This window comes from Nyctereutes procyonoides, unplaced genomic scaffold (genome assembly GCF_905146905.1).
Source record: "Nyctereutes procyonoides isolate TBG_1078 unplaced genomic scaffold, NYPRO_anot_genome, whole genome shotgun sequence".
NCBI classification, from domain to species: Eukaryota; Metazoa; Chordata; class Mammalia; order Carnivora; family Canidae; genus Nyctereutes; species Nyctereutes procyonoides.
Window position 1 is genome coordinate 40463791 of NW_026575125.1, and position 26230 is coordinate 40490020.

At 43.1% G+C, this 26230-nt stretch overlaps 1 protein-coding gene across 5 annotated transcripts in view; it reads right to left on the minus strand.

The window, feature by feature from the left end:
* SLC9A7 (solute carrier family 9 member A7) overlaps positions 1-26230 on the minus strand; it is a 157808-nt gene that overhangs the window by 58663 nt on the left and 72915 nt on the right. For all 5 annotated transcript variants that reach the window (XM_055337727.1, XM_055337726.1, XM_055337724.1 and 2 more), the window contains exons 4-10: positions 22756-22832; positions 19763-19875; positions 6776-6881; positions 6300-6441; positions 3606-3711; positions 2031-2119; positions 1825-1938 (exon numbers count right to left, since the gene is read on the minus strand). In XM_055337727.1, the coding sequence (XP_055193702.1) occupies positions 1825-1938; positions 2031-2119; positions 3606-3711; positions 6300-6441; positions 6776-6881; positions 19763-19875; positions 22756-22832 (747 nt within the window). The remainder of the gene's footprint in view (positions 1-1824; positions 1939-2030; positions 2120-3605; positions 3712-6299; positions 6442-6775; positions 6882-19762; positions 19876-22755; positions 22833-26230) is intronic.

Sequence of the window (26230 nt, forward strand, 5' to 3'; positions counted from 1 at the left end):
GAAACACGGGAGCGTGGAAGGCAAAGAATTCCGGGAAATGGGGCATTCGTCAGTTGCTGAGCTAAGCCCAAAGCCCAGTGGAGAGAGCTGCAGGCTGCCCTGGTCACAGAAGGAAACCGCCGTGGGAGCCGCAGGGCCGGGAGCTTCCGGTTCAGCCGAGCACCAGCTGCCTCGAGCTACAGCTGCCTCAGACAGAAGCAAAGGCCCAACGGTCTTCTGCCTTCTCTGGGGTAAAGGTCTGCCTGTTTTTTCTGCTTTCAGCTGGGTTCCCTACCCCCCTTGGTTCTGTGTTGGGCTGTTTTGTTTTCAACAGAAGGAGACAGGTCATGCTTCGAGAGCACATTCTATCCCAGAAGCCACGTGAAGCTCCTCAAGCGCTCAGGGGCCTTCAGGATTCCAGAGGGCCCTGCTCGCCCTCCCGGCCAGGCCCTCCTCTGTAAACAAGAGCTGCTCTCTCGCTCTCCCTCACAGGATGCTGTGCTAGGAATGCAAATCCAGAGGATGTGCAAGGTCTCTCTGAATCAAAAATGAGAACACTGAGCCCCCAGATTTTTAGCTGTGAGTCCGGTGAGTGGGCAAGACCAACGAAAGAGCCCCAGCTGAAGCAGCTAACACTCTAACCGGAAGGCCTCCACATGGCAATAGGCCACTGTCACTATCGAGCTGGTTAGGGAATGCCACCTATTCCTGTACTGTAAATGAATAGCCCAGAAGAGAAAAACACTTCTTTTCTTCAGGTTAGCTGTGAGGCATCAGAAAAGGCAAGAGGAAATGCCCAGCAATAGGGGACGCCGGCTCAGCATTTTGAAATCCAGGCTGAGCTGGACTGCTATGGTTCCAAGCCCCAGAGAAGTTTCCTTCAATAAAAACAATAGGATCTGAGGCGAAGTGATCAAAACTCTGAGCTGGCAATCCAGTGCTGGGCATTCACATCCCTCCTTCCTCGAGAGAAGCCAATCCCCAAAACTGTGTCTTTCTTCCAAAAACTGTGCTCACAATGGAACTAAGTCAAAGAATCAAGTATTTTTCCACTTTGTCTTTTCTTCTTCTTCTTTTCTTTCTTTTTTTTTTTTTTTTTTTGGAAAAAAAGGAGTCTTTTCCACTGTGTTCTATAACAGCAGGGACACTCCACTGAAAGCATGTTCATTTGCCTGCAGGCTTCTCTGGGCAGCCTGCACCAGTGTGCGGTCTACAAGAGTAACAGAACCTTCAGGTCTTCCCAGTTGGGAACCTCCTGGATTGGAACTCAGGCAGCAATGAAATAAAAAAATGATTCCGGCACTCACACAGTTGACAACTTCTGCTAAGAAGAGTACTTTACAGGGCAAGTGGGTGGCTCAGTGGGTTAAACATCTGACTCTTGATTTCAGCTCAGGTCATGGGCTCGGGTCCATGTCAGACTCCATGCTCAGCAGAGAGTCTGCTTGTCCCTCTCCCTCCCTCTCTCTGCCCTTCTTCCTGCATGCATGTGCACATGGACAGACTCTCTTTCTCTAAAATAAAGAAATAAAGTCTTTAAAAATAAGTAAATAAATAAAAAGGCTGCTTTACAAAACAAGCTACCACCTGCCAAGCACCAGTGTAACAGAAAAAATACCTTACACAGAATATGCAGAAAAGGACAACCTTAGATCAAATGCTAACCCTTAAATCAAATATATTTAGCTTTATGAACCACGTAAGCCTTCTCTTCTCTCCTCATGAAAACACCATGAACTAGCACTTGGCTCAGTCACCCACCCAGAACAGAAATTCTTCTTATTAGAGTTTCCCCAGCAGTGGTCACCTGTACACATAGAAAACAGAAGAGCCGAAAAAGGATACAAAAGCTCCAATGATGAAAACAGGGCTGAAAACATGCTTCTGGAAGGTAAACAGCGCCAGGCCCATGTAGGAGAAGATGAAGTTCTCGGCCAGAAAGTGTAACACCTCAAAGAGCTGCACAGAATGGGAAAAGGAAGCCGTAAACCCTGTGGGTCTCCTCCCTTGAATTCACAGGTAACTTGTGAAGACCAAGGGTTCACTCTCACCTGCTTTGTTCGACTTCTTGATTCCACCGACAGATTGTTGTAGGTGTAATGAGCCTGTGTGATTCCACAGAAAAGGACCGCCACAACACCTGGTAAGAGATTTTTTTTAAAGAAAGTAAAAAAATCAGTGGGAAAAAAAAGCAGGAGGAAAAAAATCCCCACTGAAACAAAAGCTTAAGGTAGGCTAGCCCAACATATCCAACTTTCTGAATAGTTTGGAAAGTTCCCTATTACTGAATGCTCCCCCGCCCCCACTACTCATATCAACTTTTCCTTCTTTTCTGACTACCCTCCTTCAAGGTGAAGGTCCTCGACTTCCCTTCTTGCTCCACTTTTAAGGTCATTCTCTCCCCTCTTCTGCTCCTGCTGAATTTGGCACTTAGCTTTCATTCCTTCAAAGCGGCTGTGGGGGCACCTGGGTGGCTCAGTTGGTTGAATGGCCAGCTCTTGATTTCGGCTCAGGTCATGAGCTCGGGGTTGTGGGATTGAGCCCCGTGTCGGGCTCCATGCTCAGTGGGGAGTCTGCTTGAGAGTCTCTCTTTTCATCTCCCTCTGTTCCTACCCTCTGCTCTCTAGCTCAAATAAATAAATAAGTAAATAAATAAATAAATAAATAAATAAATAAATAAATAAATCTTTTAAAAAAAGAGAGACCATGAGGGCCCACCATATCCTTTTGTCATGTTCCTCTCTGTTCTTAGAAACCATGAATTTGATTGCAAGCAAATCCTTTTTTCTATTTTTACATGGACGTGGGCTTCAGACAAAATGGATCCAGAGAACTGTTCCATTTATCCAAGCCTTGATTAGCTTGATTTCTGATTAATGGTAACCATTATGTTGTGCAAGACAACTGACATACCTAGTCTTTGTCTATACATTTACAGAAAATTGTCAACTTTTAAAGAAGTGGGCTATTTTATAATGCTGCATGTAAAGATATGTTGCAGTATTTTGCAAAGAGGATGAAAGAGCTTCCCAACTATCTAGATTATGTATAATAATTGTACTTGAGTTTTCTAATGGAAAAATTCAGTGATTTTTTTTTGATGAGAGAAATGTGAGGAACTAAAACCACAAGGTTACTTATACCAGTAATACCCGAAACTGGCATCATAAGAACATAATATTGAAAAACAATGATTAAATAGACCAGAGACAAAACAAGGACAAACTGTGTTTACACTTATCTGAGTAAATACAAAGTTATTCTTATAAGGACACAGATTTCGTTTGTTATTGTTACTGCCTGTAAAATAAGTAGCAATCTAGGGGGATGATACAAATAAGTTAATGTATTCAGTAACCTCTGCAGCTAAACATCTATTTACAGTTAGAATGAGTATTCAGAGACAGCTGGCCTTGAAACAATAAATTTCATTCTTTAAAAAATGTGTGGCTTTGGGAAACAAAATTATTCTTAAAGCAGAACATCCCCCTTGCTCAGCAATCCTTCATATGGACGCTCTGTGAGCAGTTCATCAACTCGGTGCAGTGGTTCCATGAGCTCCCCTCCAGCTCCTAAAGCCCTGGATACAATGAAGGGAAGGGTGGCCCAGGCGAGTAAAAACCCACCTGTAAACCCGCAGGCTTCCGCCAACAGGAACGTGCTCCATGACATCAGGAAGAAAAGTGCGGTCTCCAGCAGGGGGAAGCAGTGCAGCTTGGTAAACTTGGTCACGTGGGCCCCCTGTCAAGGAACTTGGCTCCAGGAACCAGTTATCAGGCCCACCAAGAACCACACTTGATTAGCCCAGCACCCCCCTCCTTAGGATAGGAAAGGCTATCCTTTCCTTTCAACTCTTCTTTCAGGGGCCCCAAAGCTGCTGGCTAGTTTTTGAAGTAATGAAAACTAAGTTTTCTAGTAGAAAAGAGGTTAGCAAGGGCTGGGAGAGGGGAGAAAGGGGGAATATTGTTTCAGGGTTACATGGTTTCTGTTTGGGATGATGTAAAAGTTCTGGAAACAGACAGTAGGGATGATTTTTTGAAAATATTTTATTTATTCATGAGAGACATGAAGAGAGAAAGAGAGGCAGAGACACAGGCAGAGAGAAAAGCTGGCTCCATGCAGGGAGCCCGATGTGGGACCTGATCCCGGGGCTCCGGGATCACGCCCTTAGCCGAAGGCAGATGCTCAGCCACTGACCCACCCAGGAATCCCACAGTGGGGATGACTGCACAAACAATGTGGAGGTACTTCATGCCACTGAACTGTATGCTTAAAAATGCTTGAAATGGCCAATTATGTTATATGTATTCTGCCACAGTTAAAAAAATAACGTAGCATTACCAAAAACCATTTAAGAATGTACTTTATTTTTTTAAAAGATTTATTTATTTATTTATTTATTTATTTATTTATTTATTTATTTATTTATTTATTATAGGCATAGAGAGAAAGAGAGGCAGAGATTCAGGAGGAGGGAGAAGCAGGCTCCGTGCCAGGAGCCCGACGCGGGACTCGATCCTGGGACTCCAGGATCATGCCCTGGGCCAAAGGCAGGCGCCAGACCGCTGAGCCACCCAGGGATCCCCAAGCATGTACTTTAAATGGGGGAGTTATACAGTATGTGCATTTTACCTCAATAAAGCTTTCTTCAGAAACTGAGTTTTTAGGATGCCTGGTGGCTCAGCAGTTGAGCCGGGGTCCCTAGATCAAATCCTACATCGGGCTCCCCACAGGTAGCCTGCTTCTCCCTATGTCTGTGTCTCTGCCTCTCTCTGTGTCTCTCATGAATAAGTAAATAAAAATCTTTTTAAAAAAAGAAACGAAAAGAAACTGAGCTTTCTAAGGCAACTGGAAATAGGGGATCCCTGGGTGGCTGGGGATCCCTGGGTGGCTCAGTGGTTTGGTGCTTGCCTTAGGCCCAGGGCATGATCCTGGGGTCCCAGGATTGGGTCCCGCATCAGGCTCCCAGCATGGAGCCTGCTTCTCCCTCTACCTGTGTCTCTGTCTCTCTGTGTCTCTCAGGAATAAATAAATAAAATCTTAAAAAAAAAACTGGAAATAGGTTTTCCGTGCTCCTTGTAATGCCCAGGGCTCTGAGGGGCACCACCTTGGCCTGAGGGGGGACTGGCTGGTTAGTCCCAGCAGTGCTGGGCTCATCCTCAGCCAGGCCTGGGGACAGACAGTAGGTCAGTGAGACCCTGACCTCTGTGGGCTGCTGTGAACTTGAGTCTCTACAACAGATGCCTCGTGAATGCATAAGAAGTGAAGAAAGAAAACGTACAACTCTAGGGGCAGCTATGAGGTGCTCATGTCACTTCTGGGGACCAGAGATTCCCCTTGTAACACTGCCCCTCCCCAGCGGACCAGCATGGAACCACTTCATGAGTGCTTTCATGGGGCAGCACAAGTCCCCAGGGCATCAAAAGGACCTGTGTGGGGAGAGCAGCGAAATCTGTGCTGCCCAATATGGTAGCAGTTGAACAGTTGATTCTGAACAGTTGAAATGTGGCCAGTCTGAACTGAGATATGCTGCAAGAGCAAAAACATGCCACATTTCAAAAATTTCGTATAAAAAATGGCATGTATCGGATCACATTGATTGTATACGGGTTGCAGGTTGAGATGATGTGGCTGGCACCCATGGCTTCCATCACATTGCACTGGACCAGGGGATCTAAATGCCATTGCAAGAACATATGGCAAAGGACTCAGCGCACTTGTTGAGGGACTGCCTGCTCATTCCACACTTTGCTTTTATGTTGGTTGGTTGGTTGGTTGGTTTTTTAACGAAATATCATATGATCCTTCACTTACAGAAGGCCACCTTGCAGTAATTCCCACTGATGGATGGCCCCAGGTAGTTAATGGCCACATTAGCCCCTGTGATCTGCAACAGCAGGGGGCGGTAGCACGTTGAAGGCTAAAGTACTTCCCAGCCTGCTCCCTCCTGACCATCTCTGTGGTGGTCTCTGATCCCCAGCCTCCTCTCAGCACTTTTCACCCCTCTACAACCAATGTTCTCCCGGAACTCCCATCTCCCACTGATTCACAGGAGGAAGAGAGTGCAAAGGTCAGGTACAGAGCTAAGGCTAGAATCACATTCCCAACCATTTTCTCAGCCTCTTAGCTACACAGTGTTCTGTCATGTTTCACCAAAGGGACACGTTTCAGGAGCCCCCAGACCCCAATGGAACCATTGATTTAAGATTTGTTTCTGGAAAAAAAAATCACTTCTGAGAGGGAGAACGGAGACCTTGTTTTTACAAGTGTACTAGCACACAATCATACCCAGGTGGGGGCAGAAACCACAGAAAGGATATCAGAGCAGTCACAACGCCTGTCACGGCTCCCATGGTAAAAGAGCCACTAAATATACCTAGAAAAATGCCCACTGATTTAAAAAAGGCAGCAGCATCAAAGGCATGAGTGTTCAGCCCTGCTGGCTGGTAGGCAACTATAGACCTGTGATTTAAAAAGAAGAGAGTGTTAAAACAGACTGTACTGCCTTTACACCATGGTACCTACAAAGACTGACAAACATCAGTATCTACAATCTGCCAAGCACCTTCTGTGCTGTATTCCTTTAATCCGCAGCCCTCATGTTATGCTGGCATTAGCATTCAGATCACTGCCAAGTGCACAAAGCAACATCACTTTAGCAACAGAGCTGATAAACCTCATTTAGAAAAACACCCAGTTCAATCTTTAACACTTTTAAGATAAGCCTCTGCATTTAGCCCAGAAAGTTCTGGAAGCCAGAGGCTCTCTTCCCCGGGGCAGAAATACTGTTACTTACGAGGACAGGACAATGGCAACAGCATCATTTAGGACACTTTCTCCAAACAGAAGTGCATAAAGGTCCACATCTGCATGCAGTTCGTTAAATATTGCCAGTACGGTCACTAAAAATGGGCAAAAAAAGCATAGAAATTAGTTTCAGTTTAAGCCACTGGTGACAAATGTATAGAGGCAATTCCTACCTTTGGCGGGACAGGGTAGTTTAGGAGACAGAAAGGAAATGAAACAAAAATGACAGTCTTCCTGATCTGAATGAGGTCTGATATGAGGCTCGATTCTAATAACACCATGCGGCAACCCTGCACCTTCCACTGCAATCCTATTATACTTTGAAAATACCTCTGTTACAAGAATTTTAAAAAATCATCACAGTGAATGTGTTTTGGCTCCACTGGTGGGTTGAAATTTTTTTGAAGATAGAAACCCTATTCCCGCTACCACTGTGTTCCCAGAACCCAGCTAGGGTCAGGGCACAGAGAAGGTTTTAATAAAGGTTTGTAAAATACTGAAGGTCTTCTTTTATGACAGACCAGATATGATTCCACTTCTCATAGTATTCACATTTCTTAGACACTGAAAACAATCAGCTCTTATTCATATGATCAGTTCTTAAACTATTGGTCTCAGGACTCCTTTATACTCTTAAAAATTACTTTTCTGATTCCCACCAATAGCTGCTTTTAGTTTTGTGGGCAATAGCTATTGATATTTACTGTGTTAAATAAAGCAAAAAATTTAAGTATTTATGCATTTAAAATTAAGAATAAACCCCATCATGTTAATGTACATTATTTTTAAAAATATTTATTTGAGAGAGAGTGAGAGTGCACAAGTTGGGGAGAGGGGCAGAGGAAAAGGGAGAAGCAGACTCCCTACTGAGCAGGGAGCCTGACATGGGGCTCAATCCCAGGACCCTGAGATCATAACTTGAGCCAAAGGCAGATCTGTATCTAGCTGAGCCACCCAGGCGCCCTTTAACATACATATTTTTAATGAAAAATAATTCTATTTTCCAAAATAAAAAAAAATTAGTGGGAAGGGAGCCACTGTTTTTTACTTTTAATTTTTTTATTGGAGTTCAATTTGCCAACATACAGCATAACACCCAGTGCTCATCCCATCAAGTGCCCCCCTCAGTGCCCATCACCCAGTCACCCCAACCCCCGCCCACCTCCCTTTCCACCACCCCTAGTTCATTTCCCAGAGTTAGGAGTCTCTCATGTTCTGTCTCTGATATTTCCCACTCATTTTCTCTCCTTTCCCCTTTATTCCCTTTCACTATTTTTTATATTCCCCAAATGAATGGGACCATATAATGTTTGTCTTTTTCTGATTGACTTACTTCACTCAGCATAATACCCTCCAGGTCCCTCCACATCGAAGCAAATGGTGGGTATTTGTCATTTCTAATGGCTGAGTAATATTCCATTGTATACATAGACCACATCTTCTTTATCCATTCATCTTTCGATGGATACCGAGGCTCCTTCCACAGTTTGGCTATTGTGGACATTGCTCCTATAAATATTGGGGTGCAGGTGTCCCGGCATTTCACTGTATCTGTATCTTTGGAGTAAATCCCCAGCAGTGCAATTGCTGGGTCGTAGGGCAGGATCTATTTTTAACTCTTTTAGGAACCTCCACACAGTTTTCCAGAGTGGCTGCACCAGTTCACATTCCCACCAACAGGGCAAGAGGGTTCCCTTTTCTCCGCATCCTCTCCAACATTTGTGGTTTTCTGCCTTGTTAATTTTCCTCATTCTCACTGGTGTGAGGTGGTATCTCATTGTGGTTTTGATTTGTATTTCCCTGATGGCAAGTGATGTGGAGCATTTTCCCATGTGCTTGTTGGCCATGTCGATGTCTTCCTCTAGGAGATTTCTGTTCATGTCTTTTGCCCATTTCATGATTGGATTGTTTGTTTCTTTGCTGTTGAGTTTCATAAGTTCTTTATAGATCTTGGATACTAGCCCTTTATCTGATACGTCATTTGCAAATATCTTCTCCCATTCTGTAGGTTGTCTTTTAGTTTTATTGACTGTTTCTTTTGCTGTGCAGAAGCTTCTTATCTTGATGAAGTCCCAATAATTCATTTTTGCTTTTGTTTCCCTTGCCTTCATGGATTATCTTGCAAGAAGTTGCTGTGGCCAAGTTCAAAAAGGGTGTTGCCTGTGTTCTCCTCTAGGATTTTGATGGATTCTTGTCTCACATTTAGATCTTTCAGTCATTTTGAGTTTATCTTTGTGTCTGGTGTAAGAGAATGGTCTAGTTGCATTCTTCTGCACGTGGTTGTCCAATTTTCCCAGCACCATTTATTGAAGAGACTGTCTTTTTTCCAGTGGATAGTCTTTCCTGCTTTGTCGAATATTAGTTGACCATAGAGTTGAGGGTCCACTTCTGGATTCTCTATTCTGTTCCATTGATCTATGTGTCTTTTTTTGTGCCAGTACCACACTGTCTTGATGACCACAGCTTTGTAGTACAACTTGAAATCTGGCATTGTGATGCCCCCAGATATGGTTTTCTTTTTTAATATTCCCCTGGCTATTCGGGGGTCTTTTCTGATTCCACACAAATCTTAAAATAATTTGTTCTAACTCTCTGAAGAAACTCCATGGTATTTTGATAGGGATTGCATTAAACGTGTACATTGCCCTGGGTAACATTGACATTTTCACAATATTAATTCTTCCGATCCATGAGCATGGAATATTTTTCCATCTCTTTGTGTCTTCCTCCATTTTTTTCAGAAGTGTTCTGTAGTTTTTAGGGTATAGATCCTTTCCCTCTTTGGTTAGGTTTATTCCTAAGTATCTTATGCTTTTGGGTGCAATTGTAAATGGGATTGACTCCTTAATGTCTCTTTCTTCAGTCTCATTGTTAGTGTATAGAAATGCCACTGACTTCTGGGCATTGATTTTGTATCCTGCCACACTGCTGAATTGCTGTATGAGTTCTAGCATTCTTGGGGTGGAGTCTTTTGGGTTTTCTATGTACAGGATCATGTCATCTGTGATGAGGGAGAGTTTGACTTCTTCTTTGCCAATTTGAATGCCTTTTATTTCTTTTTGTTGCCTGATTGCTGAAGCTAGGATTTCTAGTACTATGTTGAAAAGCAGTGGTGAGAGTAGACATCCCTGTCTTGTTCCTGATCTTAGGGGAAAGGCTGAAGGGAGCCATTGTTTCACAGTTTTTCAAACTCTTTAATATCTAGATTAATGGAAGACAGATGGTTCTCTTATCTGCTTCCGTATTCGACCAACAGATAGTATCACATGTTATGCAGCCTCTGGAAAACTCCACTCTACTGCACACTCATGAAAAAAATTTAAGTAAAAAACACAAATAATGGAGGCACCTAGGTGACTCAGTTGGTTGAGTGTCCCACTCTTGGTTTTGGCTCTGGTCTTGATCTCATGGGTCCTGAGACTAAGCCCCACATCTGGCTCTGTGCTCAGTGGGAGTCTGCTCTGATATTCTCTCCCTCTGCCCCTTCCCCCACTCAGATACATGTTCTCTCTCAAAAATAAATCTTTAAAAACATACAAATAATGTATTACTATTATTATTAAATAAGTTCAGACCTTAATGTCCCTGAAAGCATTTTGGTGTTTCTCAACTTCAGTACTAGTTTAGGCCAGATAATTGTGGGTGGCTGTCCTGCAAGGTAGGATGTTCAGCAGCATTCTTGGCCTCTACCCACTAGATATGAGTAGCATTGCACACTCCTCACCAATTGTAACTACCAAAAATGTCTCCAGGCATTGCCAAATGTCTCCTGAGGGGCAAAGTCACCCACCCGCCTCGTGAAGAACCACTGTTGTAGATATATACATGTGTGCAGGCTCCTCTCTACGCTCACACCCAACTACCCTCTGCTTTGTTTGTTTCTACCATAAGGACTTTAAAAACTTGCCTCTCCAACTCCTCCTGCAGTGAGTGTCACCTCTTCCTGCCTGGAGGAGAGTGGAGAGGCTGGATGTAGCATAGTCATCTCGTCTCCACCGGGCAGCTAAAGTGTATCTGAAACACAACAGCAGGGCACTAGAAGCACGGAGTGCCCAGACACCTGATTGTAGCAGGAGCCGTAGCACCAGCTGAGGGCCATTAGCTAAGATAGACAGCTGTCTGTTTAAGTTCCTACTGGCCAGGCTGTTCTGCTTTTGCAACCAAAAGCATTACTAACAGACACAATTAGAAAACAGAACCAAACAAATATTTACCTTTGTGAGCTACTACAAGCTAACCACTCTTGTAGCCATCACCCAGTTTTGGAAATGGAATTTTGCCAGCCCCCTTGGAAGCTCACTTATATGTTCCATTCTAATTCCAAGCCCCTTCCTTCACCCAAATGTAACCACCAATCTGATTTTATAGTAATCTTCTTTTTCTTGCATTTCCTTATAGTTTGATCACCTGATGTATACTCCCTGCTTGATTTTATCCATTTTTACATCTACTTTTTGAAATATTTTTTTATATCTTATTTACTGCCTGGGTTCCTCGACTTGTTCCTTTCTATGAATACTTTCCATAATGCCTAGTGTTTACTCCTCTCATTTCTGAATTTTCCAATCATGATGTATACAGTTCTTTCATAACTTCTATCATTTTCTGAATTTCCTTTTTTTTTACATTTTATTATTTATTATTTATTTATTTATTTATTATTTATTTATTATTGAGAGAGGGGGGAAAGCACTGGGGGGAGGGGAGAAGACCAGAGGGAGAGGGACAAGCAGACTCCTGCACTGAATGTGGAGCCTTATGCAGGGTTTGATGCCACCACCCTGAGATCATGACCCCAAGATCACCACCCATGCAAAAACCAAGAAAAAAAAAAGAAACCAAGAGTTCAGTACTCAACTGACTGAGCCACCCAGGTACCCCTTTAATTTCCTTTAGCTTTCATTGGAATATTAGTAATATTCTGCTTTGGTGCCCTATTTTGCTGATATTACTTAATTAACTGCAACTTTCCTATGCTATTCAGAGGGGCTATCCTCATGGTTTCTTAAACTTTGCATGAAGTCCGATCTCAACCTATTGCTGCTGCTCATTTTAAGTGAGGTGGGTAGGGGGAAGACCTAGATCAGCTTTCCTCGTTTCATGACTCTAAGGCTCCCTCTGCTGGTTTTACATTGAAGTACTGAAAATGTGGCGCCACCTCCTTCATGCTCAAGAAATCTACATCCTCTGGTCTCTTCCTCCCCTGGTATCTGAGTTTGCTTTCTCCTTTAATGCCCTGTCACGCAGGGCCTGTGGTCCTTAGCAGTTCCTTCTTATGAACTGGCTTTGTCCTTCCAGAGAGATTTTCACGGGATATTTTTTGAGAGCCATGAGGGCTCAGGTCATTTCTGCGGCCTCAAATCTCCTCTGGTTTCCTTGCTGTCACTCATAGATTGGAGCCTGTAAAGTGCCTCCCAGCCTTAACTGTTGTTATCCGGATGTGCCTACAAAGTTCTTTACTTCGAGGGGGGATTCCTCCCCCTTTGAGTGTAGGAAAGTTTGCTGGCAGTCAAAATGATCAGCAGCCACCTCTCTTCCGCGCTGCTTCCTCCTGCACTGCTGCAGTCCCTACCCCTAAGTCTCACTGCTGCTGGTGGCTTGACCCCAGCAGATAATATTTGGGGATTTGTGGGTACTCTGCCAACTAGCTCTCTCTCTGTGTTTTCTCTCTTGCTGTCCTGCTTTCTCCATTTCAATTCAGGATTAAGGAAGTTTCCAAAGCTACACTGTTCCCATCATGCTCTCCCTTTTCAAAAAGTTTAATTCACTTATTGAGAGTGAGCAAAGAACAGTTTGGATAGGAAAGTGTTGACTCTATCATGAGGCTGCTCCCGGTAATTATACATGTACATGCTCAAATCACTCTAAGCATTGGGACACTAACCAGACATCAACAGGGGGCACTGCCCATAGCCATAGCTGCTGGAGGACATGTCATCTTCATAACAGGACACAAGGGCAATCTTTTTCATCTACCTTTAAATACACTTTATCAGGTAACACAACAGGAAAAACCTTTAGGGATTTGGCTAAAAAGAATTCTTATTTTCTGGATTGCTTATTACATGAACAATATTTGTGGCTCCTTCCAGAAAACCTGTGGTGGTTAATTTTATGTGTCAACTTGACTAGGGCTATGGGGGCCTCAGATATTTGATCAAACATTGTTCTGGGTTTGTCTATGAGGTTTTGTATGGGATTAACATTTGAATCCAAAGACTCAGTAAAGCAGGTGTCCCTCCCCAATGTCAGTGGGACTCATCCAGTCAGCTGAAGGCAGAGTAAGGAAGACTTCACTCTTACTGCCTGCCTTTCAAATGGGACAATAGTCTCCTCCTGCCTGTGGACCCAGACTCGAACTACACCATTGGCTTTCCTGGTTTTCAGGCCTTTGGACAGCAGATCTTAGGACCTCTCAACCTCCATAATTACATGAGCCAATTCTTTATCATCACTCAATTTCTTTTCTTACTCTCTCTCTACACACACACATGCACACACACACACACACACACACACACACCTATATCTGTTTCTCTGAAGAACTCTAATACAAAACCTTAATTCTAATAGTTTATCATTATGTGACTAAAGAATTACCTTCCTTTGGGGCACCTGGGTGGCTCAGTTGGTTAAGCATCTGACTTTGGCTCAGGTCATGATCTCAAGGGTCCTGGCATTAAGCTCCACTCAGCAGGGAGTTTGCTTCTCCCTCTACTCCTCCCCTTGCTTGTGCTTACATGCTCAGTTTCTCAAATAAATAAATAAAATCTTAAAAAAGAATTATCTTGTTTTAACCCAATGTTGATGAAAAAGTAATAATGCTAATAACAACAACAATTACTAAGGACTTAAACATGAAACAGGCACTATGCTAAACATTTTCCAATCTCATTCAGTCCTCATAAAACCTGAGGTGGGTAGTACTATCATTTCCCCTGATTCAGAGATGAGAAAACAGGCCCTGTTTGATGGGCTGCTTTCTGCTGCAACATCAAAACTCCTAAAATCTGAGTGGTTGAATCCAAGAGAAGTTTTATCCATTACTCATGACACGTCCACTGGGGGTAAGCACCGGAGGCCTCTGGTCACATCAGTCACCCAGGGATTCAAGGCTGGTGGAGGCTAATCTCAATGAACAGAGCACAGGGCTGGCAGCCTAGGAGACCTGAGGCCCAGGACTTTATCAGTCAGGGTCATGGTAGGAAAGAGACAGCATCCTCAAACTCAGCAATCTGAGAAGTATTTAATGAAGACATTGTTTATAGAAATGTGGGCAAAATATGGAAAAACCGCAAGAGAGAGGACCGTACATGTCACTGAAAACAGAGACCATCCTATACCATCTCTAGGCCCAGAGGGTTCAGAGAAGGTGTGACTGCCTGAACCAGGAACTGCGTTGTGAGGGTCACCTGACAGGATCTGTGTCCTAAGGACACAGCCAAGACCCTGCATCTCCATTCTCCTTCCAGTCTCCCACTGGTGCTCTCCTGTAGACAAATCCAATGGGAAACCAGAAGACAAAGGAACCTTTGAAATCTTCCATATAGATCAGACTCCTGGTACCCAAAGAAGGGTGGAGAAGGGTGGTGAGTAAATCTGGAGGGGAAAACAGACACCATCCCACATAGCCACCAACAGCCTATGAAAACTTAGCACACAGCAAAGTCCAAAGACTTAGTGAAGTAGGGGTTTGAGCTTGATGATTTTCAGGAGCCATCCCCTCTTTTAGCATTTAATATTCAGTCTATATCTAAATTTTCCCATTTGTCCCATAAAATGATTTTTCCAACTAGAATTCAGTCAAGATTTTCTCATTGTAGTTGATTTTTTTAGTCTCTTTTAATCTAGAAAAGCTCCTTCCTCTACTCCTTTCTTATGATATTGACATTTCTTTGAGAAGATCAGATCATTTCCTTGTAGAATGACCTGTCTTCTAGAGTTATGATTGTTTCTTTGTGCTTTTAACTTGTCCCTTTGTTCACTGTATACCTTGTAAACTGGAAGTTATACTTTATTTTTTCAATTTTTCCCAATTCAAATCCAACTAATTAACATATAGTGTATCACCCAGTTACTCCATTCCCCCATCCCCTCTCCTCTGGCAACCCTCAGTTTGTTTCCTATGATTAAAAGTCTCTTATGGTTTGTCTCCCTCTCTGATTTCATCTTGTTGTATTTTTCCCTCCCTTCCCCTATGATCCTCTGTTTTATTTCTTAAATTCCAAATAGGAGTGAGATCATATGGTAGTTGTCTTTCTCTGATTGACTTATTTCACTCAGCATAATATCCTCTAGTTCTATCCACGCTGTTGCAAATGGCAAGATTTCATGTTTTTGACGGCTAATATTCCATTGTATGTATATACCACATCTTTATCCATCTGTTGGATATCTGGCCTCTTTCCATAATTTGGTTAAGAGTCCTTTTGACTTGCAACACTGTTTTCCTAAAATCCTATAGTTACCAGTAGTAAAATGAAACAAAACAAAACAACATACAGCTAACTCACTTACCCATGACAATAAAAGCAAGCTTGCATAGTTAATACTAATAACAATGAACACTTACATGGCCCTGCTCTGAATTTGGCTGATCTGATTTTCAATTTCTCATTCTCCCTGCCCATCACTTTATAAAACAAGGCAGAAACCCCTGTGTGCCCCTCCTAAGCAAGCCTATGCCTGAGCAAGAGGAGTGGTGTGGGTGTGGACAACTAGAAGATGACAGAGCGGGTGACAGATTGGGTGAGTGGCTTCTCCAGGTGAAGAGTAAAGACTGCCCACCCCCCACAGTGGGACCCTTGAAATTAGAGTGAGCAGGGTCACAAGGTCTGTTGCTAACTGAACACGGACTAAGAAATTACAATTCATTGACTGAAGACCTCTGGTACTGGCATCTAAAGAGGAGTGAGAAAAATAAAGTAGCAGGTGTAGGAAGAAGAAAAATTCAAGAACCCGAATTTGTTCATTCGATGAATGAACTTCACCTGAACGCTTCATCTGTATATTAAAGAGCACTTAGCACTTGCAAACACTCAGTACAAAGTGGTTAAGTATTGTATACAAAATGGGCCTGACTCAAGAGCTGTCGCAGCAAGTAAGTGAAAGAGTCAGGGAAGAATGGGTAGGCAGGTAGCATATTGGAACTGAGTGTCAAAGGATAAGCAAGAGCCTGAACAGTCTGGGTGATGCAACTAGAGAATTACTCTCTCTGAGACCGATCACAAATTTTGAAGACAAATCACTCGAGGGGTGTACAGGTGACAGAATTAAAATGAGAGGGATCACTTCATAAGGGTTCATAGAAAGGAATGAGTGCTTACTTTCTCTGGTAGCTGCTAGAGATGTGCTCCGGGTTGGAAACGTACATTTTCCTTTGCTGAGCTGTGGGTCTCTCTGAAGTAACAGTCCACAAGGATGGCACATGGCACCCTTGACGCACAGCCACAGAAGGGAGATGGCTCTGGGTCACAGAGCCACCCACACTGCCCCACGTGTATGGTGTCCCCTTCAACGGGAAGACCAAAGACTGGTGTCTTGAGCCAAATTCGGTGTCATCAGGGACAAGGACTCTGATTCCTTCATATCAATCAATACCACTACATATCCTGATACTAGAATTGTTGGATGCACCAGACACAAGAAGTCTATTTGATCTCATGGTCCCTTCTAACTCTACACTTAAGTTTTTATCTCTTTTATGGCCCATGTTTTCAAACAACAGATTTTTAGGAAACTGGTGAAAGACTTTTAATCTGCAAAAACAGTCTACATTTCAGAAAGATTTCCATTAAAAAGCAGTTAAAGTTAATGTCCTGGTGTTTAATAAGTTTTAACTTTCAATTTTCTAGAACTTTCATTTATATAAAACCCTTACTGTGCCAATCTCCACAGGCCAAATAACAACAGTGTATCGTGGTGATGCCTTCTGTTAATTTCTACCACAGCAAGGACACATTAAATTGAAGTAAACAATTAGGAAGATAATCTGAAAAAATAAGCCTTTCTATCCAATTAAATGAAGCAACACCTCAATAGGTCAGAAAACAACACTGGTAATCTTTTTTTTAAGATTATTTATTCATTTATGGGGGGGGGAGGAGACTTCCTGCTGAGCAGGGAGCCCAATGTGGGGCTTGATCCCAGGACCGTGAGATCATGACTTAAGCCAAAGGCAGAAGCTGCTTAACCAACTGAGCCACCCAGGTGCCCAGTGATCCTTATGTTACACTAACCTCCCTTTGCTTATTGGTGGTACTAGTGTAAGAAGTTAGTGATAAAATTACAGATGAGGGGTGCCTGGGTGGCTCAGTCAGTTATGTGTCTGATTCTTGGTTTCAGCTCAGGTCATGATCTCAGGGTCATCAGATTGAGCCCCACATCAGGCTCCACACTTAGTGGGGAGTCTGCTTGAGATTCTCTCTCTCTTCCTCTCCCTCTCCCTCTGCCCCTCCCCCATTCTCTCTCTTAATAAATCTTTTTTTAAAAAGTTACAGATGAGTATAGTTAGTAATATATTTTCAGAGAGACTAGACACCTTTCCTAGACTTATGCAGAATCTTTTTCTCAACAGACACATACTTGGAGATAGTCACAGACATTGTAGTATGAAAATAATAAAGCTACTTTTGGGATTGCTCTTTAGAAACATTCTTTTTTTTTAATATATTTTTTTATTTACTTATGATAGTCACAGAGAGAGAGAGAGAGAGGCAGGGACACAGGCAGAGGGAGAAGCAGGCTCCACACACCGGGAGCCCGATGTGGGACTCGATCCTGGGTCTCCAGGATCGCGCCCCGGGCCAAAGACAGGCGCCAAACCGCTGCGCCACCCAGGGATCCCTAGAAACATTCTTGAATTAAGTTATGACCTGTTATTTATTTTTTAAGAAAACATGAGGTGGTGGGTACCTGGATGGCTCAGTTGGTTAATATCTGACTCTTGATTTTGGCTTGGGTCATGATCTTAGGGTCCTGGGATCAAGCCCTGCATCGGGCTCCATACTCAGTGGGTAATATACTTGAGGACTATCTCTCTCCCTCTTCCCCTGTGTGTGTGCTCTCTCTCTCTCTCTCACTCTCTCTCTCTCAAATAAGTAAATAAATAAATATTTAAAAAACAGGGTTGGGGGATGTCTCGCTGACTCAAAGACCATGTGACTCTTGATCTTGGGGTCATGAGTTTGAGCCCCATGTTGGGTGTAGAGATTACTTAAAAAAATAAATAAATAAACTTAAAAAAAACTGAATAGCAAAAACAAAGAAATCTCTGCCTGAGCCAGATGTGGCTAGAGACCAACATGATTAGCAGATGCTGTGGTCAGTGCTTTACATGTGTTAGTTCATTTAATGTTCTCAATAGTCCTGGGACATAGGTATCATTATTCCTACTTCATGAAGGAGGAAATCGACATGGAGGAGACAAAGTGTGCCCAGGCCACCTGGTCAGTGAGAGGCAGGGCTCAGACTTCCACCTACAACTCCACATCCCACACTCTTTTTCCAAAACCAGGGTACTTCAACCAGCCATGTCTATGATACCAGTTTATTTAGTGTTTGAGCTACATTATCGGGGTAAGAGAGGTCAATGGCTTTTGGGACAGCAATAGTTTCAGAATCACACAACTGTCTAGGGCTGGGCCATCCAATAGGGTAGCTACCAGGCACATGCAGCTATTAAAATTTATATTACTGATCATAAAATAAGATTTTCAAGTCAGTTCTTCAGTTGCACTACCACTCATTTCGAGAACTCAGTAACCACATGTGGCTACTGGCTACCTGACTCTGGGCATGGAACAGAGCACATTTCTATCATTGCACTGATCTAGAGGACTCCTATGAGGCATGGCACAATTGTGTGGTGGAGGGAATCTTAGTATCTTTAAAAAATCATTACTATCCAGAGTGTTAGAGGGCATCATAAACATTGAGAAGACTTTTCCACCTCCACTACTGGGACAGCACCAACTCTTTCTCCATAAGTTCCTTGCCTACAATGTCCTCTTAATGGCTGACACCAGATGGAAGAAATAGCTTTAACTACCTGATGTGAACTGATTTAATTATAGGTTCCAACTGGGAGAAGGGAGGTTCTTTTGTTTGTTCGTTCTTGAGCTGCAGAGCAGGGTGGGGGGCATATAATAATTCCACCTTTTTTTAAAAAAAGATTTAATTTATTTATTCATGAGAGACACACAGAGAGAGGCAGAGACATAGGCAGAGGGAGAAATAGGCTCCCCATGGGGAGCCCAATGCAGGACTCGATCCCAGGACCCTGGGACCACTCCTTGAGCCAAAGGCAGACGCTCAACCACTGAGCCACTCAGGCGTCCCAATAATTCCACTTTTAAGAATTGGTTCCACTAACACTCGGGAAAGTACAAGGTAAGAGATTAATGAATAGGAACCAGGTCACAGTGTGCTGTCATGCAGGAACGCTGAACAAAAAGGAGTTTACAAAGGACATTACATTCGCTGCAGGTACTGGCATGCATTTCCACTAAGAAAATTTTTTATAAAATGATATTGTTTCCTAAATGAAGGCAAAAAGTACAACACCAAGGAAGAGGGCAGTTAAAGTGTAAAAATTATGGCCAAAGTAGACATTCTAAAATGAAAGACAGGTGTGCCTGGGTGGCTCAGTCAGTTATGCATCTGCCTTTGGTTTGGGTCATGATCCCGGGGTCCTCAGACCAAGTCCTGCGTCAGGCTGCCTGCCCAGTGGGGAGTTTGCTTTTCCCTCTTCCTCTGCCTCTCCCTCCCACTCATGCTCTCCCTCTCTCTCAAATAAATAAAATCTTAATAATAATACAAGCAAAAGGGAAATGCACACCCTTCTTAGAAAAGCCATCTGTTAGATCACTTCCTGGTACCTCTACAGTCTCCCTACTGCAACCAAAGTTAATGGTTGCTCTGAATGTTTGGAGATTTTTTTTTTGGAGATTTAAATAATGGAATAGCACGATGATACCTGGGTCAGTGGCCGAGATAATTGCTCCAAAAAAGAGACAATCTGTGTAGTAAAATTTATCCGAGAGCTGTCCCACAATCTTCATGAGCTTCACCACGCCATACATAAGATTTCTGTAAGAAGGGAAGGTAAACTATGTCAGAAGGGGAAATGAAAACCCTCCTAACTGAGTAACCTGACTAATGTGCAAGCAAAGTAGCACTAGCATACGATACCTCGAGGGTGGCTTATAAAAACCTTAGGTGGCTGTTGTGGTTGGACACTCACCAGGAACACATGCAAATAAGACTTTGGCACCAAGTAATAGTTTGCAGTGGACATCATCTTGCTGAAACATCTCAACACTATTCCATTCCTTAAAGCTGTGCTTGCTGACAACTATTAAGTATGGTCCTCGATTAGCAACAACTTTAAGGCACCCAAAGCAGCTGGGTAATAGAGGAGAAAGAAAGGGAAAGAATGCTTTATAGTGTGTAATCAATTGCTACAAAACTGACAGGATCCTCAGGCAGTGTGTTTAAAGTTGTAGAAATGAGTGCGCTGGATGAGCTGGAGAGAGAGAGAGAGAGAAAAAAAAAAAGGATGGGTAGGCCCCAAAGGTGCAGGTGACCAATCTTCTCTGCCAAGAATTATTTCAAAAAAGGGAACAGAAGCAAAACTCTCTAAACATCCTAGTAAAATATCAGGGTACTCCAGCGACATATTTGGCTTCTCATTCTCTACATGGGTTAGGGCAGGCCAGGGGCAGCCCTTCTGATGCTTCTTATGCTGCATAGGATGTGGCACAGTCCAAGACAGACTACCAAGTTAAATATTTTGACGTGGCCGGAGCACGTTTCCTACAGGACAACTTACAAAATGGGAGGAGTGAGGCCTAGTACGTGTTACTAAAGGGTGTGTGTGTGTGTGTGTGTGTGTCAGCAGCAGCTGTAGGGGTTAGGAGAATAAAAATAACCACAGAATAGACTCATTGTACCCCACAGCTAACACTCTAATAATAATATTCTTGCTGGTAGGGACCATGCCATGGCTTACATTTGTATCCCGGGCACCTAGGATGACAGATTTACTAAGCTAGGAGCTCAAGAATTATTTGCAGAATTGAATCCTTTGGAGAATATGTAGCTATAACTTAATGCTTCCTTACTGTGTGCCGGGCACTGTTCCAAACAGTTCAATTTTGATTCCCAGTAACTCTGTGAGACAGAGGTGATTTGCCTTTTGTTGCCTGTTGGAGGCTTCTTTTACCATCCTTTCAGACATTTCCTGAAACTACACCTGTCTCTCCATTTCCACCTACCACAAACAGACTCGGACGCTGGGCTTCTCCCTGACAGCCTTTCCCCATCTTGCCACCAATGCCAATCATCTAACCTGGTACTCTTTGGTGGTCTGTCTCTCTTAAAGGATGAAGTCCAAGCTCCTACTATTTTGGTGACACAAAAGGCCCTTGCCTTTTTATCCCTTCCAGCTTTTTAGCTAATTTTTTTTCGACTTTTTAGCTAATTTTTAAAAAGTAATGAAGGTCCATGCTTTATTCCAATCTCCTTAGCTTTTATCTAATGTCCCTTTTCTGTTCCAGGATCCTATCTGAAATACCACACAACACCTCGACATCATGTCTCTTTAGTCTCCTCTGGGCTGTGACAATCTCTCCGACTCTGTGTGTTTTTGATGTCCTTGTCAGTTTTGAGGAGTGTTAGTCAGGTACTTTGTAGAAACTCCCTCCATGAGGACACGTCTGATTTTTTTCTCACAATTACACTGAGGTAATGTGTTTTGGGGAGGGAAAGTGCCACTCTCATCACAAACATCAAGGGTGCAGAGGTATCAGTGTGATTTGCCACTATGGCTGCTGATCTGGATCATCTGGCTGAGCTGGTGTTTGTCAGGTTTTCTCCGCTGTAAAGCTATGTTTTCTTCCTCCTTTTTCCCTGTTATATTCTGTGGGAGGAAGTCACTATGCATAGCCTGCAATCACAGCTGAAGGAGACACAAGCTCCTGCTCTTGTGGGGCGGGATGGGGAGGGAGGGAGTAGGTCAACATAAATTATTTGGAATTTTTCTGCACAGGAGATCTGTCACTTCTCCATTTATTTATTCATCCAATCATTTATTAACATTAGCAGAGACTCAGATGTTTACTTTATGGTTTGAGCCCTGAGTACAATGTTATTTATTTTGTTGTTCTCTGGCCATTGGCCTTAGGGGAGCTTTCAGGTTGGCTCTTTGTCTCTTTGATAAGCCCCAAGCCCTTCTGTTTCTCTGTTTTCTGGGCACTTCCTTATTTTTCGGCACTATGATACACCGTTCTTCTTCTTCTTTTTTTTTTTTTGATACACTCCGTTCTTATCTTGTGTATCTGTTGCCCCTGCCCTAGAATCAACCATTTCTGCAAGGTGGCCTGGTTCTTTTCACTGGAGAATGTGATCAGGAACCAAGATCTGGGGACTAGGTATACATTATAGTTCATTTTAATTTATCTTAATCTTAATTTAAATAGCTACACATGGCTAATAGCTACCACGCTACACAATGTAGCTCTAGAGCTTAACTGCCATCAGCATCAGCATCAAAATCCTGGACTCTGGTGGTTGTGGGGGTTTGGGGGCATGGGAAATGGGGAGATGTTGCTCAAAGGATACAAACTTACAGTTAGAAGATTAACAAGTTTGAGGATGTAAGGTGCAACATGGTGATTGTAGCTAATAATACTGTATCATATACTTGAATTTTTCTGAGAGTAGGTCTCAAATGTACTCATCTCAAGAAAAATGGTAACTATGTGACAGGATGAAGGTGGTAGCTAATCCTATGGTGGTAATGATTTTGCAACTTATGAATATATCAAATCAACACACTGTCACACTGTCCACTTGAAGTTCACACAATGTGAATATTGTGATAGCTGGGGAAAACACTGGGCTCTGCAGGACCCATGTGGATTTCACCTCTTTGGAAAATGTGTTGATTAATGACAAAGAGTAACTTACCCAATAATGAAGCAGGAAACGGCAGTCCCCAAGAAAGCATAAGCCAGAATAGACCCGAGATTTCTGAAAAAGTGTCTCTGAATAAAACAAGAGGCAGGAATCACATTGTGATTTTTTATATCAAGCATAAGAAACACAACAGAAGTCTCTTAAAAGTGAAATTTTACTTATTGATTGTATTATAACAAGAAATAACTGAAGTTACTCCTGAATAAAGCTACTTAGCTATAAACATTGAGGTTTTAAAATAACTCTAATCCCATTAATCACTGAACGAGCAAGCAAGGGCTTAGTAAATCTCAGACACAACTACTCTGATTATATTAAATTACACTGAGAGAGAGAAAGTGTACATAAGTGTGAGTGACTGTGTGTGTGTAAGTAGACCAATCATTTTCATAGATCTAACCCAAACTCTTTTACTCTTTTACTCTAGTGATCAGCTAGTCACTCCCATGTCTGGTGTACCTTAGAAGATCATTACAGATAGAAGTTTGAAACTGATAAAGTATGAAAGTGCTGTCTAAAGGGCTTTCTGCTTAATTCAGTATCAGAAAACTGTATCGTAATTATCTGCCTCATGGCATCTGAAGTGTCTCCTGATATCCTTCTGGATTGATCGTTGGAGCCTGGGAAAGAGAGCCAATAGAGATGGAAGTGGAGAAAGGAAAAATAAGTAGTTCCATTTAAGATGAGCAAATGTATAAGTTTACATATATGTATAAGAAGTGTCTAAAAAAAAAAGAAGTGTCTATACTTACACCAATGTAAGATCTAGCAATTATTCAGAAGGAGATGGCCAAACTGCAATCCTCTCAATGCTTCTGTACATTCACCGGTTACCTTAACACACACACACACAGATTTGCTTCTCATAAGTCATTAGGCCTTTGGGATACTCTGATGGGGGAAAATCCCTGTTCGTGGGACCCTAAGCCACAGTTCTTACTCTTCAAGGCATAAGCTGTTCTCATTGGACAATCAGAACTATTGAACAAAACCAAACAAAAACTCACAAACACCCTAATTCGATAAGGGCCAGGAATACTTTATATAAAAATTTAAAAGGCAGGAGAGTCCCAGTATGCCAGCTGAGCAACATCAGGGAAGGACAGGAAGGACCTAGGAAGAACTCAGCATGGATCAAGCAGCCACCAGGAAGTGTGACCACACAGAGGGCTGTGGGTGGCCTCTGACCTGTATTGTAAGCATAGGATCTGAAGCCTTGGCTTCAGCCTTTCCTAATGCTTGGCCCTCTCTGAGGCTGTGAAGAAGGTATCAAGGAATGCCTAGTGCCTTTAAGCCATTCTGCTTAAAGAAGAATCCTTTAAGGGCTTGCCACACCAACAATCACCAAATGAGGGTGCTGCCTGAATATACTGTGGACACATTATGTTTGCCTTTTAAGTCAGTCACTGTCCCCAGGCTTTTTTTTTTTTTTAAGTGAACGTATTTATATCCACCGGTGTTTTGAAAAAATTAGGTTTCAAAAAAAAATCAACAACTGTGAGCCTAATTGCTTTTTAAAAACTCAATCAAGGGCTTAAAGCAGGGAGGCCTAGGAGTCCATCAAGGTAGAGACATGAGACCAAGGAAAATCATGTGAAGTATCCAGGAACAGATTTTAATCCCAGAATTGGTTTTCCTTGCCACTCAGCTCTCCTTTTGGGTAACTATCACTATGGTTAGTTTGAATACATTTCGTAAATTCATATTCATATTTGCCAAAAAAAATCAGGAATGTAAGAGTTGTGGATTCTCCTCCTGGAAAGTTAGTTCTCATGGAATGACTGCTGATGATCTGGTAGGGCTTCTGGGGCCCCAGGGAGGAAGGGACCTTGGGGGTGTGCAGCCCAGCTCTGAGCTGACAACTGCTCTGGAGCTTGCTTGTGATAGGTGGGTCTCAGGGTCATGTGAGAGGGACCGGTTCAGACTAGAGCCTGGAGGAGCCCTTATCCGTGTGAATTCTGTGATGAATCCCAGGTCTCTGGTGCCACCCTCGAGGGCATCTAGATCTTAGGGGTGCTGGATTCAGGTTCCCAGGGTGGGGTTGAGGGGCAATTCAAAGTGTCCCCTTTGGTCCTGGGCTGGAAGAAAGTGGGAATAAGGGAGGTCCAGGACCCACGTGGAGAGGAGAGAGAGCATGTTAGTGGAAAGATGGGTTTGTGCTTCAGATTGCATTGGCAAGTAAAGCTGAATCTGAGCCCTCATCTGTGGGCTTGGGGAGAAACTGGGTCTTGTGGGTGGTCGAGGGGTCCAGATGTGGGGGGATCAGGTGTGTCCCATAGCTCCTGGGCCTGATAGGGGCAGGATGGGCCAGAAAAGCTGGGCACAGGTGCAAGGTACGTGAGGGTGCACCTCTAGCAGGACCAGCATTGTTAGGAGGCCTTCTCAGCTTCAGTCTGGTTGTGTGTGTGGCTGAGTGGCCCATGTCCAAGTGTGGCCACAAGTGTTGGCTGCACACAAAACATGCTGCTTTTAGCACTCATCCTCCACGTAGCAAGTCCCAGTGCTCAGCTGCTGGAGGAGACCCGAGCTGACAGCCTGTGTGCAGATGCCAGACTTCCATCCCCTCCATGTGGCTTCCATGCCAGACACATGTCTTCACCTGGACCAGCAGGCATCTGAAGGAGCGGCTGGCGGTCAGCACAGATGTCTGAGAACCCGACTCCACACTGCCCAGTGATTCTCTTGGGGTATGATTTGTCTCACAGATTGTCCTGGCATTCACGTAAGGTGTTTTGGGTCACAAATTTGTTTGAAAATCAACAAGAGAAAATATTTTAAATGGTCAATGATAGGTATTTGAATAATTTGTGATAATTGATTGGAGCCTTTGAAACTGTTACCTTAAATGTCTATTTGTGGATACACAAAGATACCTTTGATTCACATAAAGAAAAGCGCTTATAACACGCACACGCATACATACAAATGAGAAATATAAATCTGCCACCCCAAATACACCCATGACATATTCTAAAATCACACACACACACACACACACACACACATACACAATTACCCATTTCCACTCATATATGCTGGTATGAACTGGAATTTTATGCTTTGAAAAGAAAGGTACACTGTGCCACTTATTTGGGAATTATGACACCAAGTGCTTGACTATCTACTTCATGGTTTATACTGTACTTTCACATATAGTAGCCCATTCAATCTTTGCAGCCACCTCATCATGAAGGTGTTATGGGGACATTCGATGTCTCTCACACACAGGGCTCCCCATAACACCTTGACAGTGAGGAACAGGAGAAGGAGTAGACTCCTGTGTGTGAGCTGCTTGGAGTCACCGATCAACTGCAGTGTCAAGCCTGGAAAGCGCGTCTTCTTAGTGCAGGGCATTAGAGTCTCACTGTACAAGCCACCCTTCTCGACTCCTGCTACATCCTTGTAGGGAAGAAAGTATAGCACCTCCTAGTCCTAGTGCTAGGTGCTAGCAGAATCCTAGGTCTTT